Source organism: Bos grunniens, chromosome 25, assembly GCF_055505025.1.
Source record: "Bos grunniens cultivar Pamir isolate PY7600 chromosome 25, Bosgru_T2T1.0, whole genome shotgun sequence".
NCBI lineage: Eukaryota > Metazoa > Chordata > Mammalia > Artiodactyla > Bovidae > Bos > Bos grunniens.
In genome coordinates, this window is record NC_141189.1 from 8610786 (window position 1) to 8629355 (window position 18570).

The 18570-nt window shown below is 54.3% G+C and overlaps 1 protein-coding gene across 9 annotated transcripts in view; it reads right to left on the minus strand.

Annotated features, from left to right (window-relative positions):
• The window catches only part of POR (cytochrome p450 oxidoreductase), a 66733-nt gene that overhangs the window by 12007 nt on the left and 36156 nt on the right, over positions 1-18570 (minus strand). For 7 of the 9 annotated variants that reach the window (XM_086374433.1, XM_086374432.1, XM_086374431.1 and 4 more), the window contains 2 exons: positions 13285-13476; positions 635-683 (listed from right to left, as the gene is read on the minus strand). In XM_086374433.1, the coding sequence (XP_086230559.1) occupies positions 635-683; positions 13285-13469 (234 nt within the window). In that variant the 5' untranslated portion in view covers positions 13470-13476. Of the gene's footprint in view, positions 1-634; positions 684-3083; positions 3573-13284; positions 13477-15645; positions 15817-18570 lie in introns of those variants that run through there. The other 2 variants (XM_086374436.1, XM_086374437.1) reach the window with 2 other exon arrangements.

Genomic DNA, 18570 nt, shown 5'->3' on the forward strand with positions numbered 1-18570 from the left:
GCAATTACAATAAAGGATGAGGGAGGTATCTCTGAATTGCTGTGAGGTAATCTCCAAGACATTAAGTGAGAGAAAAAAAAAGGTCTATAGCAGTGTATGTAATACGCCACTTTTTGTGTTTAAAAAGTAAAAATAAAAGTTTGTTTGTTTTCATTACACGCACAGAAAGAAGTTCTCAGAACGGTGATGGGTGACAGGAACAGGAGAGAAGTTTTCCACCTCAATAGTTTGTGTTTTGGATTTAACCACATAAATGAAGTACCATGTCATAAAATTTGATACTTAAATAAACAAAAACAAAGAGCGAGAACTGTAGCTGCGCTAGGACCACAGCCATGTGAGGTGGACATCTGCTTGTGGACACAGCCTGGTCTGGGAGGAAGGAGCCAGGCGGCATCTGAGACAGAGGGAGGGTCTGTTCCTAGAGTTTGGTTTGTTCAAGAAGTAAACATTCAACAGAGTAAACTGTCCCGGCAACGGCAGAGCAGCCTCAAGGCTCTGGTTAGACTGGAATGTACACGCGTGGGAGCGGAGTCCGTTCCCACCCGCCCTCTCTCTTCCCATCAAGCGAAGCTGGCCTTCTGCTGGCCATCTCCACCTGCCCACCAGGGCCGAGCACAGAGAGAGAACTCACCGTCTTCTTCATCTTCTCCACGAAGCTTCTGTCTTTGACAGAGGAGGTCCTGAAAAATAAAAGTGTCTGATGGGCACGGGAGACACCATGGTGCCCACGCCATTAGCCACCTCCAGTCCAGTGCCAGGCTGGAAGAGGGAGGACCCAGGCTCCCAGACCTGGTAGACCCAAATCTAACACCTCACGGGACCAGGGCTGACCCACTGGGTACAGGAGAGCATGAGAATGAAAGGTCAAGTTCACTCCCTGGGCCCCTACCAGCCCATGGTCCCCATGGCTTTGTCTCACCTCCAATTTCCACCTCTCAAGGCAACCAGGAGTTTCCCACATAAGATTCTGACCACGCTACTGCTGCACTCTAAAACCTTCCATGGCTCCCATGATCCACAGGCCAGAGGTACACAAGTCCCTTCAGGATCTGCCCTGGCCTTGCCTGCCAGCCCCCTCCCGAGGCCACCCCTCCGTGATGGTCCCTAGGATCCTGTCAACTCTACCGCCTTGTGTCTGGACATCAGGATGGCTGAAGACATACCCTGGGAGAGACCCACACCAGAGAAGCCATTCTAAAGAAAGAAATAGGGCCCTTCGATTCAGAATCCATCCTCCTCCACTGTCTAAATGATCGGCCACAATGACCAGCTGGGCATCTCCTAGTTCCTCCCTGCCCTCGGACCCACTGCTGCCTTGGCCTAGAGCGCCTTCCTTTAACCCTTTTCCCACAGACTCCTGCTTATCCTGAAAACACGAGGCCTAAGCTCCTCTCCAGAGCACCTTCCCTGCCACTGACATGAGGCTGTCCGTTACCACCTTCAATGCGTCTTCACGCCTCCGTCCAAACCCTTCAGTGTGTTCTTGCTCAACCTGAGGGCTGGGTGTCACAACTGGGGGGAGCTGCCTGTGTATCTCTTTGCAATCAGCATGAGCACGATTGCACTTGGCACATGAAGCCTTATCAGCTTCTGGGATGGTCGGTCCTGAGTCCTCACCCAGCAGGAGGTTGGCTGAGGTGGCCTCAGAGGCCTTTGGAGGCTCCCCGACCCACCTGAGGGTCTGACATCAGTGGAAAAGCTCTCCTCTCTCAAAGGACAGAGGCTTCCGTACAAGCTTCAGCCAAGTGGACTTGAGTCCTCACTGAAGACAGGGACTAGGGCACACCCACCACCCACTGAGCACCCGGCTGCCCGTCCTCCACCTCCAGGTGATGTGGGCCAGCCAAGGGGGGGCAGGCACGAGACTACACAAGGTGGCCCCTACCTTCCCAGGGCCTGTCACCAGGCTCGGAAAATCAAAGAGGAAGAGGAGGGGCCACACCTCAGGAGCAGAGAGGTTCAGGGTCAAAGCCTGCTTCTTCTACTAAATAGGCCCCCGACTGGATAAGTCAGGCCTCTCAAGGCCTCGGACTCCTTGATTGAAAACCCTGCATCTCCACCTTTGCAGCCGCCCCAGTGGGGTGCTCCGCACTGGGAACTCGTCTAACTTTTAGGGATAAAGAGGGAAGGGGAAAGTATTTGGGTGGCTCTGTGATTTCAGCAGGGTGAGGTGTGAGAAGACCAAATTGATGGGGCATCCGCAGGCCACAGGCTCCAGAAGGAGCAGGCACTGTGCCCAGAGAGACAGGAAAAGCCTCGAGGAAGAGCTGGGCTCTGGTCTCAGGGAGGAAACGGCTCCTGCAAGGGAAAGCCGCGGTAGCTGAGGGGCTCCTGGATGAGGCCCAGGCAGCCGGCGGGGATGAGCTCTGGGGAGGAGGGCCAGGGAGGGGGGGCTCCCTATGCAGCTGCATGGAGAGGGTGTTCCAGGCTGGCAGGAAGGGGAAAGGGGGCCCTCTACGCAGGTCTGGTTGGGGGTGTCAGAGGGCAGGCACAAGGTGCTAAGGCCCCCCACCCCCAGGAACAGAGTGCTCCTGAGAAAGGCGTGCACTTCTGAAGGCCAGCACTGTCCTTAGCTTCAGCCCCTGGGGAAAGATCACACCCACAGAGCCACGAGCGGGACAGGAAACCCGAGGAGGAGGGGGAGACTCCGTCCGTGCCTCCAGTCACTGCCCAACACGGGGCAGGCTCCTCACGCTCCCACTGCTGATACCCGGCTGCCAGGCCCTGAGCAGGGCCACCCCTGGGTGCCCTTGCCTGGCTTCCCCGCTCCTGACCACTGTGCACTGGGATTCGCACTCGGAACCCAATCTTTCCCAGGGTGAGGGATGGGTAGGGTGACTGCGGCCCTCCTGGTTTCTAGTCTAAACCCCTTTCTTCAGGAAGCAGAGACATGCAGCCTGCAAACCAGGACCTCGGGGGCCAGGGTGGCCGTGCCCCGGCGAGCCCCCGGGGGCTGCTCTTTAGGCCGTGCCCTCCTTGTGCCTCCAGACGTCCCTGCCCAGGAGCAAGTTCCCTCCACACCCCAGTGGGGGTGCCTGCGGGCATCCACACCATCTCCCTGGATGCTGTCTGGAACTGACCTCGGGATGGGCTCGTCCTGATGAGCTGAGTAGGTGCACCCCATGGCTTCTCATGCCCAGCTGCTCTGGACCGGGGGGGCCAGGCAGAATGCTGCGCCCCTGGATGCATGCAGGGGGCCAGCAGCTAGCAGGTCGGGCTCCGTCCATTCTCTACCGGCGCTGGAGGCGGGCAGCCCGGCCCATGGACGCCGCACATCCTCCTGGACGCTCTGTTCTCTCGGGAGCCCCGCAGAGCCCCTGCCTGCCTCTGACCCCGGTGCCTGGGAGAGCAGCCGCATCTGGCGGGCCCAGTGGGGAGGAACCGGGACTCCCGGCTGGAGCCTCCCATGAGCCCCTGCGTCTGGCACACACCCCTCCTCCTCCTGTATGGACCGAGGGAAGGAGGCAACCTCCCCAGCCCCGGCTGGAGTCTCCTTGGTAACTGTTTATAGCAGAGCCCTTTCTCCCCACAGCCTCCCCCTTTTCCACTTTAAGGAAAAAAAAAAAAAATGAAGTCGTGCAGGCTGAACAAAGCTCCTCTGGACCCTGGGAAGCGGTGGGGCAGGTTGCTATGGCAGGGCTGCATCCCTATAAAGGAGCCTGCTGCCGGCCTCCCTGGAATCCCGTTAAATTAGATCTGGCTCCCATCTCCCTCCCTACAAAAGAACTGCGGGGGACAGAGCCTACTACACTGGGTTCAGTCTCCTGGGGTAGAGGGTCCGTGAAACTAACACATCTTGGCCCCTCACTGCAGTGCGGGGAACGCCCAGCAAGGTGGGCTGAGATGGTTCCATGTGGGGAGCCCCCCTTTGAAGGCACCCAAGTAAACAGCCATCAGGAGAGGCCGCGGCTGGCCCAGGCGCAGAGCTGAGACCACACGGCTCCAGAGTACAAACGGTTCCAATTAGGTTCCCCACCCCCAAACTGGGAGCAGAAGTGCCTCTGGTTTCTGAGGTCAACTACAGCGGGGGTGGTGGGGGGGACTGTATCGGCCCGAAGGAGGGTGGACAAGAACACTGAGTCACTTGGACCGAGACAAACCACAAGGGCTGGCGTGATTCATTCTCTTTCCAGTCCCAGGCCATGCTCAGAAGGCTTTGTAAAATTTAATTTTCAGCAAAGCGGAACTGACTTCTTCTGAGACTTTCCCTTGCTCCCGGCAATACGTGGGACAGCTGCTTTTGAGTGGCTCCCTTCAGAGCCTTGTGGGTGGCGACAAGTTCTCCAGGCCCCAGGGCGGCAGGCGGGGAAAAGGGCCGAGAGCTGGGTGACATCGATGGTGGTAGAGCGGGTGGTGGAAGGGGGCAGACCCACCAGAGCCTCGTGGCGGAAACCTCGTGGCTAGTGGTTGGGAAAAGCTGCCTGGGGTGAAAACAAAGTGGCTCCCTGGAGCTTGAGAAACAGCAGCTTTCTCCACCACCCGGGACCAGAGTGGGAATCGCCGTGGGCAGAAAGCGGCGAGGCAGGTGGGAGCATGCAGCAGTGTGGGAGGCCAGGGGTCAGAGACAAGAAAGGGGGGGACCCCTGCGTACAGAGTGCTCCTGTTCACTTCCTTTTCTACTTCAGGTAATTGCCCCGCCCACCCCCACCGGGAAGGTGGAAAGGATTCTGCCCCATTTGACTTTGGAGGGGAGTGAAGCTTGGGGCTGAAGCAGTAACTTCAGCTCCAGGAAAGCCCAGAGGCACCCTCCCACTCCCCAGCAGGGCAGGCTGAGGGTCTGCTCCCCACCCGCCCCCAGCAGAGCAAGGCTGCATCTCCCTGGTCACCCCGTTGGTCAGGACACAGGACACGGCGGTCCCCATGAACACTTCACTGCCCTTCCCAGGGATTCCTCCCGGTCACTGAGGGTACTCTGAGCCTCAGGGGGAGTGATGTTCCCCTGGTGGACACCATGGGCCCTGGTCAGCAGGACACCTCCTGATGACCGTCCTCCAATCTGTGTGGGGCCCAGACGCAAACCGTAGCTCTCGGGGCTGCCCTGGCACCAGCCCTCCCCTCGGCTCCCCACGAGGGTCAGACAAAAACCCCAAGGCCCTGCGGGTCCCTCCCCAGCCTCAGCTCTCCTATCTCGGCTCCCTTCACGACCCCCGACTCCCTTGGTGACTTACACCCAGGCCCTGCCAGGATACACCTTCCCCAGAGCAGGCCCTGTTCTCCTGGTCCCGGCGTCAGTACACGCGGCCCTCTCCCAGCTTCCTACTCAGCCTCCAGACTCAGCCTGGGGGGTGCCTCCCTCCTGACACCCGCCAGTGGCACCTCGGCTGTCTGAGCCTTGTCCACTGTACCACTGTCGTGCGTCCCACCTGCACATGAGGCCCTGAGGATGCCCCGTGTCCCTACACCCTGGCCCCTGGCCCCCAGAGATGAAGCCACTGGCACCGAGAGCCCAGAGGATGCCAAGTGAGGTCAGAAGGGCCACTGACACTCAGCCCTGCATCGCTTCCCAGACAGGCCACGTCTGAGCTTTGGGGCACTGGCTAGAATGGCAAAACCTCCCCAGTCCCATCAAGGGACAGGAGCGGTCCCTCGTGGTCAGGTGGCAGCAGAAAACCCTCAGCTCCGAGTACAGAGGCAGCGTGAATGTCCTGAGCCTACGTCCTCGCCATGTCCACCACAGATGCAGGCGGTTTCGGGCACGATCCACCCTCCACGGCCTTTCCTCATGCTTTGCTCTTTGTAAAATCCGTTTGCGTTTCCACTGTCAGAGCCAAGGACCCCTGTCTAGGAAAGGTGGCCCTGAGCTGGGTGTGCAAAGAGCCAGCACCAGGACAGCACTCGGGAGACAGAGAATGGTCAGAGATGGTGCTGGTGGCCTCGACTCCTGGTCTTCCTGGCCTTTCTGCTGAGAGCGAGCCGTCAAACAAAGGTCATGGAGGAAAATGAGCTTCTTTGTGGCTTTTCAGAAGCAACCCCCAGTGGGATGCAGTCAGTAAAATCCAGACCGTGGGAAACTCGGGGAAACAAATGATCTGGTTTCTTCAACAAAAAATGCTGTGAGGGAGTCACAGGGGTGGAATGAAGCCTTCGGACCAAAAGAGATCTGTCACTGTGTGATGGGGAAGCAGCCAGGCACGAGAGGCCACAGCCCCAGTGAGCATGACTTGCCAGAAAAGGCGAAAGTGCGGAACAGAAGTAAGACCAGCAGTTGCCAGGGGTGGGGGCTGGGGAGTGCCAACTGTGAAGGGGCCTGTGGGGGGTGCCTTCTGGGGTGCGGAATGTCCTTGGTTATCTTGACCGTAACGCTGGTTACGCAACTGCACACACCTGTCAGGACTCATCAAACTGTGCACTTCAAAAAGGGGAATGTGCATGGCAGAAACCAGCATGATATTGCAAAGCAATTATCCTCCAATTCAAAATAATTTTTTAAAAAAGGAGAATTTGGGGGGTTTCCCGGGTGGTCCAGTGGCTAAGACTCTGTGCTCCCAATGAGGGGGCCTGGGTTCGATCCCTGGTCAGGGAACTAGATCCCACATGCTGTAACTAAGACTCAATGCAACCAAATAAAATAAATGAAATATATTTAAAAAAATAAAAAAAAAAAAGGAGACTTTTACTGCATGTAGACCTGACCCCTCCAAAAGAGAGGTTGAGAAGATTGAGTAATCAATTGTGATGTATGGCTTTAGATCCTGAATCTTTAAAAAAAAAAAGGTTTGGTCACTCAAGGAACTATGAACAATGCCGGCCGAGTATCCACTGATACTGACACATATTGTGGACCTGAAGGGGTGGGAGGGAGGCGGTGTGTTAGGTTTAGAAAGGGGAAGTCCTCGAATGTGAGACAACTGGAATATTCTGCTAGTGCAGGTTTCCGTATAGTTTCACAGGAGATATTTCCAGTTTCCTATGAAAGCATGTGATTTCTTTATTCATCATTCATATGAGTTACAGGACTAATGGTGAAATCATACGCCAGCTTTAAGGTAATCTGGCAAGAGTGGAGAATGGCCCGGAGTGGCGAGCTGAAATGGTGGCGGGGGCCTGGGTGCCCCCCATGCTTCGGTGTTTGCTTGCAACGTTCTGTAAGAAGCAGCTTTGTTTCTCCTGAAAGCACTCTTAGGCCCCACAAGAGGAGCAGGCTGCAGGGGTGAGGGCTTCCCAAGGCTGTGAGCAGAGCCGAGGGGGAGCACGGCCGGGGCTGGCTGGGGGCGCAGGCTGCCGTGTGGACCCCCTCGACACGGGCGGCCCTGCTCAGCCCCAGCCCCTGCTGGCCGCGGTCACGGTGGGCTCACAGCGTGGCCGGGTCCTCTGGGATGCTTTTTTTTTTTTTTCCCCTTTTTCAAAAAAGGTTATATAGAAGTGAGTTTTAAGTGAAACTGCTAGGGCTTTCAATGTTGTAAATTAAAAAAAAAAAAAAGTAACGTAAGCCACACCCAGCCTGTGAGCCAGTTTGCTCGAGAGGCAGACACACGTGCAGATTTTAGCATTTACTAAGTCAACGGCCTTTCTCTGAGTATCTTCACTCCGACAGGCCGGGGGCTGGGCTGGGGACCCAGACAAAGGACAGGATGGGAACAGGACACTATCTCTGCACCATGGAAGGAGGAAAAAAACAAATTCCCACCCAATAGGAAGGGGGCTGTATTATACGTGCAAGCAAAGTGCATGTGGGCACAGAGGGGCCCTGAGCTCCAGACCCCACTCTGGGGTCCCCCACACTGGGAGTTGCCCTGGCCCCACGCGCTCTGCCCAGAGGTACAAGCTGAGCGAAGGGGGAGGAGTGAGAGGGAGTGGAGATGAAAGAGGGATTATTACTATGAGGATGCGCTGCTTTTAACTGCTCTCTATTACAAGTCTTTAATTGCTATCGTAAACTGTTCGAAACACCTCCCCAGGGGGATAAAACCATGTTTCCGGATTAGAAGGCTCAAGGCTCAATACTGGAAGATGCCAATTAATTGAGAGATTCCATCCAATCCCAGCAGGTTTTTTTTTTTTTTCATTTGTTAGTACTCTTGCCTGGAAAATCCCATGGACGGAGGAACCTGGTGTGCTGCAGTCCACGGGGTTGCTAAGAGTCGGACACGACTGAGCGACTTCACTTTCACTTTTCACTTTCATGCATTGGAGAAGGAAATGGCAACCCACTCCAGTGGTCTTGCCTGGAGAATCCCAGGGACGGGGGAGCCTGGTGGGCTGCCGTCTATGGGGTCACACAGAGTCGGACACGACTGAAGTGATTTAGCAGCAGCAGCAGACATTGACAAACTGACTCTGAAAGTTACATGGAGGCAAGTCCCTGCAAGTCCAGTGGTTGGGACTCTGTGCTTTCATTGCTGGGGTCTGGGTCTGATCCCCGATTGGGGAACTAAGATCCCACAAGCTGAGCTTTGGCCAAGTTAAAAAAAAAAAGTTACTTGGAAATGCCAAGGGCCCCCAAAAGCCAACAGAATCTTAAAAGAACAAAGCTGGAAGACTTGGACTACCAGATACCAAGTCAACAGTTACTATAAAATCACAGAAAACAGAACAGTGTGGTACTGGGGAGAGGACAGAAAACAGACCAATGGAACAAGGAGTCTAGAAGTCAACCCCCATCTCTCTGGCCCCCCGATTCACATCCACAGTGATGACACTTTAGTGCAGTGAGAAAAGAATGACCTTTTCTATTGTAACAAATGGTGCTGAACTGAATACATGGATATCCATAAAGGAAAAAATCAATCTCAAAGGGCCCTGACAATTGGCTGATACCCAATCAATTTTAGCTGGATGGCAGATCTAAGATAAAAACTACAAGAGTGAAGCTTTCAGAAGAAAATACAAAAGATAAGCTCCATGACCATAAGATAAGGCTTCTTAAACTGGACACCAGAGCATTAGCCATAAATGTGAAGGCCAACCAAAAGTTCACGATTGGACCCGTTTAAGAACTTCTGATCACAAAAAGACAGATACTGTTAAGAGAGTTAAAGGCAAGTTACAAAAAGATACTGACGATATGTAGACATCTAACGAAGGACTCGGATCTAGAACACATGAAGAACTGTGACAAATGAAGAAGGCTAATTACCTGGCAAGAAAAAAATGGCCAAAGTCTTGAATGACCTTCACAAAAGATACCTCAGTGGCCAGTAAACATGAAAAATCACTGAAATGTGATTAAAACAGGTACCACCACACGCCCATTAGAATGGCTAAAATTTTATTTTATTTTATTTTTTTTTTTCATTAAAAAATTGTTTTTTGCCCATATATGCAGCTTGTGGGGTCTTAGTTCACTGTAGTGGTGGTGGTGGTTTAGTGGCTCAGTCGTGTCCGACTCTTTGCGACCCCGTGGACTGTAGCCCACCAGGCTCCTCTGTCCACGGGATTCTCCAGGCAAGGAGTGGGTTGCCATTTCCTTCTCCAGGGGACCTTCCTGACCCAGGGATCAAACTTGGGTCTCCTGCATTGCAGGCAGATGCTTCACAATCCAAGCCAGAAACCCCTTAGTTCGCTGACCAGGGATCAAACCCAGGTACTGATAGTGAAAGCAACAGGTCCTAAAAACTGGACAGCCCAGGAACTCCCTAGAAAGGCTAAAATTTTTTAACTGATAAAAGTAAGTGTTGGTGAGGATGGGCAGCAACTGAACCCCTGCATGCTGGGGGCAGGGCTGGGAGCTGGTACTTGCAGGCTGGGAAACTGGCCGTATCTAACAGAGGCACATGTGAGCCTTCCCTCTGACCCCACCTCCACGTCCACCACACACCCAGCAGAGCTACGTCCACACGGGAACCATGTCCACTTGTACAGGTGTTCCCTGCAGAGCCGCTGGTAACAATGCCTGAGGCTTGAAGCAATCTAAAGGACCTTGGTGACGGGAGTGAATAAGTCATGGTTTATCCCACAACTGAACGCCATGTAATGATAACGAAAGAACTATCACTGTACATGATGTGGAGAAACCTCAGGAAAAATGGCCAAACGCTACACATCCCGAGACACAGACGACACTTGTCACGAGAAGTCAGGAGAGTGGGCGACCTGGGGGTGGTGAGACTGGTGGGGGGAGTTTCTTACATGATTATGCCCCTTTTGTGAAAAATGATCAGACCATGTGCTTAAGATCTGTGTACTTTTATGTCTGCATGTTATGCATTTCAATAAACAGCTTGTGAAAAATACCATGGAGGCCTTCTAGAACTGACCTTTCTTTGAAGCCCTCCCTGGGCACCTGAGGTTCTGAAGCCCAATCCAGCCTTGTGATGAGGGCCCCCCCGAGGCCAGCACGCCTGGGAGATTCACCTGCCGACATGGGGGCTCCTTGGGGATCGCGTGCACCCCGAAGTCTGGGGTCAGGGGGCTGCGGACATGCATCCTGTGCTTGCTGTCGGACACAGCCGCTCCCACTGGCTTGGTTTTTAAAAAATATCCATGCTCAAAGGTCTGGACTCACTATCCCAGGTGGTGAAGGCCTGAAAAGGCCTTAAAAGACCAACTGGAAGCCACTGGGAATCAGTGAGGACTCTGGATCCAGCTGTGGGCTGCAGACAGTCCCCACACCGCTGGCTCTCCACGGGCCTGGCGGTGAGGGAGGCCGAGCTGTGGCTGGAGCCGCCTGCGCTCACCGGAAGCACGAGAGAGCAGGGGCAGCATGGAGGGATTTGCACGGGGCCAGCTGCGTGGCCCAGGCACATCAGCAAAGCGGCCTCTCTGAGTCTCAGCTCTCTCACCTTTACACTGGGATATTACCCACATCTTAAGAGACAGAAGGCAGCCTGGCAAAGCGGGGAAAACGGGGCTGTGCAGTCTGTAGATCCGGGTTCAAAAGAAAAACCAGCTCTGCTTGTAAGTTAGGTGACCTCAGGCACACTCAGTCACTAACACCTCAGCTTCCTTCTCTGCCAAACAGGGTAATGATGGTGTTCTGGAAGGTTCCTGTAAGACTGGAGATGGTATTAATGATGAGGGCTCTTCAAGCACCAGGAGCTGGGTAAAGAGCTCTATGACGGAGCATGTCGGTTAATTTTTACAGCCCTATGAGGTCAGTTCTACTGTTATCTCTGATTTATAATTAAAGACACAAACTTCAAAAGATTAAGTGAGGGCAAATGTCACAAGACTAATACAGGGTGGGGTGGGGTCAGGACTCAAACCTTCGTAACCAACATCAGGGCCCAGACCCTAACCACTGCTCGACGACAGCTTCTCTTACAGTGTACAACGCAGGACCCTGGCCACAAGATATTCAGCGTGATACCATGAGGGACGAGAAGGGGACTGAGACATGGAGGGTGAAAATTTTAGGGTTATAAAGAGGGAAATAGAGTTTCAGCACTCTGGCAAAGAGAAACCATTTGAGTCTGTGAATCTGTAAAGCCTAGGACTTCTGTTTCAAGTCCATCTAGTGAGCCCAGGGACCCTGGTAACACAAGAATGGTGGCTCCAGGCTCTCTCATGGCACAGCCTCCCTCAGGGGTAGGGGTTGGGACATACCTGCATCTTACAGATGAGCAGACGCAGGGCCCCTTTAAACTGGGACCTGGGCACTGGTCCTCTTGAGTGCCATACCTTTTCACCAAGAACACTTTGCCACACCACGAATGTACCTGTCCAGTTCCAGGGGTACAGGCTGGCCTCCGCTCGCCTGCCAGCCTCCCCTCGCCTGCCAGCCTCCCCGCCCCGCTCTGGCCTTCTGCTGGCAAAGCCCTTGAAGTCTTGGAATGTGGCCCCTTTCCTGCAGCACACCTTTCTGACCTCTCCAAGAGAGGATGCCTCAGTAGAGACCCCAGAGCCTGTGTCTCCCGCCTGCTCACCTCTCCCTCCATCATGAGCGATGAGGCCACCCACTCTGTTGAGCTGAAAGTGTTTCAGAAACAATTTTTTAAAGTACCTTTCCAAGTCATGACTTGTTAGCTTCTTTAACATAAAGGCCATTCTTGCATACCTGCGGCGTCCAGCGTAGTGCTCGGTACGAAACACTTTGGGACACAAACACCTAAGCAGCTGCCGAGTGGCAGGACTAGAGCTAGTTGATGTTACAGACGTCACCCACAAGAGCCCTGTGAGGGCGGGGTCACTGCATTTAGGGTTAGTGACCTCCGGGGAGGGGAGCGGGCCTGGAGGCTGCATTAATGCCCAACAGTCAATGATTAAATCAATATGCACACACAATGAAACCTCTACAAAAACCCAAAAGGATGGGGTTTGGACAGTCCTGGAGCTGCTGACGACACAGAGGGATTGGGCAGGTGGCAGCCCAGAGAGGCAGGGGAGCCCTGGGCCCCTTCCCCACACCTTGCCCTATGCCTCTCTTCCATCTGGCTATTTCTTTTATTCTTACTAAATCACACTAAGCAGGTGATCTAGTAAGAAAGGTGTTTTCCTGAGTTCTGTGTACCCCTCTAGCGAATTAATCAAACCCAAGCAGAGGGTTATGGGAACCTCTGACCCAGGTAGTTGCTGGCACCCGGACTTGTTGATCATTGTCTGAGGGGGGCAGGGGGCGGGCCTCTGGGGCTGAACCCGTAACCTGGGGGAGCTGATGCTAACTTCAGGAGACAGTGTCACACCCAGCTGGGGTCCAGAGAGATGGAGAACTGATTGCTCAAAGGAGTGTTCAGTCTGAGCACTGACAGTAGAGGAGGAAAAAATAGCTTTTCTCTTACTTTGTCACCAACCCTTGACCGCAACCAATCTCTAAGCTCCAGGCTCCTCTCTTCATTTAAAAAGAGAAAGGAAATATTCTCCAATTAAAATAAATAAATTTTTAAAATAAAATAAAAAGAGAAATGAGCAGCTGTTAGGTGAATAGGATATGTTAAGGCAGCGTCAAACTGCAACTCTCTCCTTGTCGACAATGAAAAGGATTCGAGGGAATCCCAAAAGGACCCGTTACCTTGCGCCCTGGCCCTGAGGAGGGTGCCTCGGTGAGCCCGTGCATTTACGAAAGGCACGGTCAGGGCCTGGAGTGAGGCATTAACTGGGAGCCTTGTGCTGAGGCCCCTGCATGCCAGAGCATCATGCTGCCTGTCGGCGTACGGCGACTTCTGCTCTGACTGGTTCCTGCGACGCCTGAATACGAGACAGGCATCAAAGGACCTTGACCGACGTGAGGGGCAGCACAAACAGAAGCACTTATGAAGCTAGACCAGAAGCAGAGCCCACCAATCAGGCAAAACCCAAGACGCTACGAGGGGCCCTGCCCCTCTCAGCTGGCTTGCTCCTGCCTGAGCACTGCCGGGAGGACAGCAGAGACGTGCTCCGGGGGGGACCCTGAGTGTTGTCACTTACGTGGTCTGAATCTTGGTGAACTCGGGGACTTCTTCTTTTTTCTTCCTGAAGAGGAACCAGTATGTCATGACACCCACGATGAGAGAAAACAGGATCACGTCCGTCGTGCTGAAAAGGGACACTTCTTCAGCCACCATCTCAGACGTGGTGGTGCCGGCATCCATGTTGGAGTCTGCCATGTTCATCAGGAATCTGTCCAGACAAAGAACGACAGAAGTCAGCAGGGGCCGCCTGGGGCCTGCTGGGGAGCCCCCTGAAGGCTTCGGTCTGGGCTGCACACCCCAAGGGATGCAGCAACAGGCAGAGCCCCGGGACCAGAACCGAGCGAGCATGCAGCCGGCGTGGTGCCTGCTCAGCCCCGGGTGCACCTGGGCACAGGCTGGAACCAGGACCGGGCCTCCAGTGCCCTGAGGAGGAGCCACGGGTTCCCCACACCAGCCTGCTTCAGCCCCACAAGGACACAGCGGGGCGCAGCTTCCCTTTCCCCGGCAGGCCCGGGATGCCCCGAACCAGCACGCTCCACAGGTCTTCAGGGACTGGCCCTTGGACAGCTCCATGGAAATAACCTCTGAGACCTTGGGATGTGCCGCCTAATAAGAATGTCTCTGCATACCCGAGACCTTGGGTCACCCAGACGGTTTATGCTAATGCTGCAGCATAGGGGAACACCTGGGGCTCTGAGTCACATCGTACTGCTGGGACCTCTGGGGCTCTGGAGACTCAAGAGGTGAGCTCAGACATGGGGGTGCCCCGGGCCTTAAAGACTGATTCTCAGTAGGGAACCCTGGACGCCACAGCTAGAGGGGGCCTCGCCGGCTGGCAGCACCTAAGACACATGGCCGCACGTGGCTGCTGGTGGAGAACATGGTGTGACTCCCCCGGAGGACAGCCCGCCCGCGGGCAGAGCACACCTGGAAGCTTCTGCCGGCTCCTGCTGGACTGTCCTTTCGCGTCTCCCTCTGCTGCTTTCAGGCTGTCTCCCTCAGCCGTAATCAACTATGACTGGGAGTAAAGCAGCTTTGCCAACTTCTGTGAGTCCTGCTGCATCACTGAACCAGACGGTGGTCTTGGGGGAACCCACCCCCCCCACACACACACACCAATTGGCTTAGTTCCCAGATGGTGTTCTTGGGAACCCCCACCACACCAACCTATTTAGTCCCCTTGAAAGGCGCTCGACTGGTCCCCCCACCACTGAAACCTGGCAGGTATGTACAGATGAGCCCGCAGAGGCCCAGACGCTCCCGCGGTGCACTTCTGCCTCCTGTCACCAAGGCCGGGCTGGCTCTTCAATCTCATTGTGCCCTTTTGCAATCACTGCTCCTACCCAGTGGCTGGCTCTCAGCGCAACCACGGCTCCAGGCTCGGTCAGAAATGCCCGAGTCACAGCTCGGCGAGGAGGGCAGCGCGAGATTACTTCACACGTGACTTCCATTAGCTGTCACTGACTTCGGGGAACCAGAGCGGGGGCCCCGGGTCAGCTGAGGGCCGGGAGCGGGCCCTTCAGGGCGGCCCTCAGCCTGCTTCTGAGCTTGGTCACTAATCTGAGGGGCTGGTTTCAGAGGCTGAGTTCCCGAGATCACCTCAGCTCACCCTTTCCGATATCTGATGTGAAAAGACAATCTTAACTCGAGTACCCAGAGAGTACTGTTTAAAGAATTGTCTTATAAACACACTGAATGTTTACTCAGGGTTAGTCACGTCTCTCTACCCACCCCAGCAGTGGTGTCTGACGTGCCCACGAGACTTCTGCTGTGGAGGGGACCTGTCCTCATGGTCTCGGAGCCTGCCTGGGGGTCCCACCAGGGCTGACATGCTGGCCCAGGAGAGCCCCCCATGACGACTGCCAGCTCCCTGTCCCACCACCTTGCTGACTCAGGCTGCCCGGCCCCCTTACTTACCAAGGGGGGACTGACACCCACAAAATTAAACAACTGCTCCTTGCCACACGCCAAGTCAACCACAGCACTAAGACTGGGGTCTCCACAGCTCTGAGATGTAAGATGTCAGACAGACCAGAGCTGCAGAGGGCGGTGCAAAGGACCCCGGAGAGCATCTATTTCCACCAGAGGCCGGGAGGCTCCAAGGGCGAGGTTTACTCGCCACTCACCCAAGCCGGGGAACAGAGTGGACACATCTCTTTGTTCTGTCCCCAGTTCCCGAGGGACAAACAGTTCCCCCAAGACACCTGGGTATCTGGCTCGTGGTGAGAAGGAAGGGTTGGCAGGCTGGCAAGGAGGAAGTCAGGAAAAACCTTCACCTCATGCTTCCCAACTAGGATCAGAGCCACGTGCCTGGGGGCTGAAGCCAAGAACAAACTGTTAAACCACCAACGTCCCACGGAGGTGTACATGAACGCACCTGCCCTCCTCTCCAGCCTGTGTCCCTGTCCCCAGGGCCTTGACCCCGGCCTGGGATGCTCTCCTTCTACCTGCTCCCCACTCGGTCCTCAGACCCTGGCTCAACTGTCACTTCCCGGGTGGGGGTGTGTGTCACACTTTCCCGGCACAGTGCTTGGCACATCACCTAGGGCTGGAGAAAAGTTCTCATGGAATGAAAAAAGTCAATGAATTCACTGAAACACACAGGATGTATCAACTGCATGAACCACTGACATGAAGCCTACAGACCGAAAAGAACTTAGGGGCTGGGAGCATGCCCATGCAGTGATCCTCCAGGACACAGGTCTCCCGACTTTCTCGGCTTGTGAAGCCCCTGGAATCTGAGTAAATGGTATCCCTAGGCCAAGAGACATACCAAAGAGTTCCATTTAGGAGTAGTTGGATCCCAACAACTTCCAAAAACCCAGCTCTGCAAAGACACACAGAGTGTCAAAGGGAATGCAGAAGATCTCACACTGATACTGAGAAACACCCCAAGCTGCGCTCAGGGGCACAGATGTGGAGTCTCTCTGAGCACCTCTGCGTGCCACCAATGATGCCCCGAGGCACCTCAGCAAGGTCAGGGAATCAAGGCCCTGCTGCATAAAATCACTCTACTCTGAGTGTGAAATATTCAGATGGAAGAAATTTGACCATCCTGCCTGGTGGATGGTCTCCATTTCAAGTGTGGGGGGCTCACCGTGAGATAGTCTGAGGTCCCCACAGGCCCTTGAGGGAGACTCTGGGAGCCCTGTGCAATCTACCTTTCAATCATTCATTCTTTTGCACTTAGTGGGAAGCAGGAAAACCAAACAGTATAGAGCTCACGGGGCCAAAAGCAACATCTGTCAGCAACAGAAGAAAATAAAAAGGCTGTGGGAAAATAGAGGAAGTTCTTAACCAGACCAGGCTCTTGCCACAGGCCTGTCGCCAGCTGGGCAAATCCCTTACTGGCAGGAAGGAGGCTTCCATGTTCTTACATGTAAAAATTAGACACAGAAAAAATGGGGTTCATCAAAGACCAGCCAAGTAAGTCTCCCCCACCCCAAACAGAGCAGGTCTGATTCAATCTTTTATTATATATTAGGTCTGTACCTAAGTTTTTTCACTTTTATCATAAAGACAGTGTACATATGGAAACGGGCATAAACAGTCAGACAGGTGCTATTCCTCCTTTTGAACTGCACCAATTAGCCAGTTCCCACTGATGCTGAAGGTCAGAGGCAGCAATGCCAGGGCTTCCCAGGTGGTGCTAGTGGTAAAGAACCCACCTGCCAATGCAGGAGACGTAAGAGATGTGGGTTTGATCCCTGGGTTGGAAAGATCCCCTGGAGTAGGAAATGGCAACCCACTCCAGTATTCTTGCCTGGAGAATCCCATGGACAGAGGAGCCTGAAGGGCTACAGTCTGTGGGGTAGCACAGAGTCGGAGGCAACTGAGCAGCAGTCCCCGGGGCAGCCCGACACCCTGCAGAGCGGGGTGAACAAATCGCTGGCCACCCGGGGCCAAGGACGTGGCGGGAGCGAAGTCAGCTTTGAAGGGACACATGTGGCAAAAAGAGAAGGGCTCTTTCTCCATCCAACTGTTGACAACACCTGATGTCTCAGATCGTCCTCTGGAAAGGATCTGCAGCTTTGCCGTCACTGTACGTTAACTTCTCGTCAGTAAGTGATCGACTGAGCTGGCGCTGACATCACAGTGAGTTGGCATGAATGCAGCAACAGGAAGGAAGGAAGAAAGGAAGCCAGCGAGCGGTGCACGCCGCCCCTTTAGTGCGCATGTCACCCAGGCACCGTCGCCTCCAAAGAGCCCAGGACCACCCCCCCCAACCCCCGCTGCAGCGGGAGTAGGGTCTGCTCCGGGTCACAAACCTCTGCCAAGGTTCTTCAAGATGAGAGAGAGAATCCTTAGGGAAACCAAGCCTCCTCTTGCCTAACGGCTAACCCTCCAGAGCCTGAGCGATAACTCAGGGGAAAGGGCCTCCCCAAGGCAGCCTGCTGAGAGCACTGCTCAAAAGAGCAGCTGGAACACACTCCCCTCTGGGTACAGTGTCCGCCTCGCTGACCTTTTAAACCCACACAAGGCCAGCGAGGCTTTCTTTGGGTTCATCCTGTTTGCCATTCACTCAGCTTCTTCCATCGGCAGGTTGGGAACTTATCATCCATTTTGTCTCCAAGTTCTTTCTCAGCCCCACCCTCTTTCTCTTTCCCTCCCGGGGCCACGCTGGCCTATGTGTATGGCTGTCCCCAAGTCCCCGCGGCCATGCTCAGTTTTATCACCTCGCTTCTCTGCTGGCTCAGATTGGGTCATTTCCATTCTCCTGAGTTAACCAGTGGTCTCCTCTGCCAATTCTGCCGTGGTGCCATCCGTGGAATTTTGGTCTTTTGTTTTTGCTACGGTATCTTTCAGTTCTAAAGAACTTTCGGCTCTTCTTTATCTTTTGTATGACTGCTTTTTCTCATTCAAGTTGAGATTTTTCCTAGTTCTTAGGATGGTGAGTGATTTTTTTAAAATTGGATCCTAAGCATTTGGGGTATTATAACACTCTAAATCTTATTTAGGAGAAGGCAATGGCACCCCACTCCAGAACTCTTGCCTGGAAAATCCCATGGACGGAGGAGCCTGGTGGGCTGCAGTCCATGGGGTCGCTAAGAGTCGGACACGACTGAGCGAATTCACTTCCACTTTTCGCTTTCATGCATTGGAGAAGGAAACGGCAACCCACTCCAGTGTTCTTGCCTGGAGAATCCCAGGGACGTGTTTAAGTCCTCTCTTTTGTCAGGCCTTCTCTGTCCCAATGCTGGTAGGCATATTCCAGTGGTTTCAAACCACGGAGGGGCCACACATAGGGGAAAACGGAGCTCTGAGGAAGAAGAAGGGAAGATGGTCCAAACAGTCAAAGATG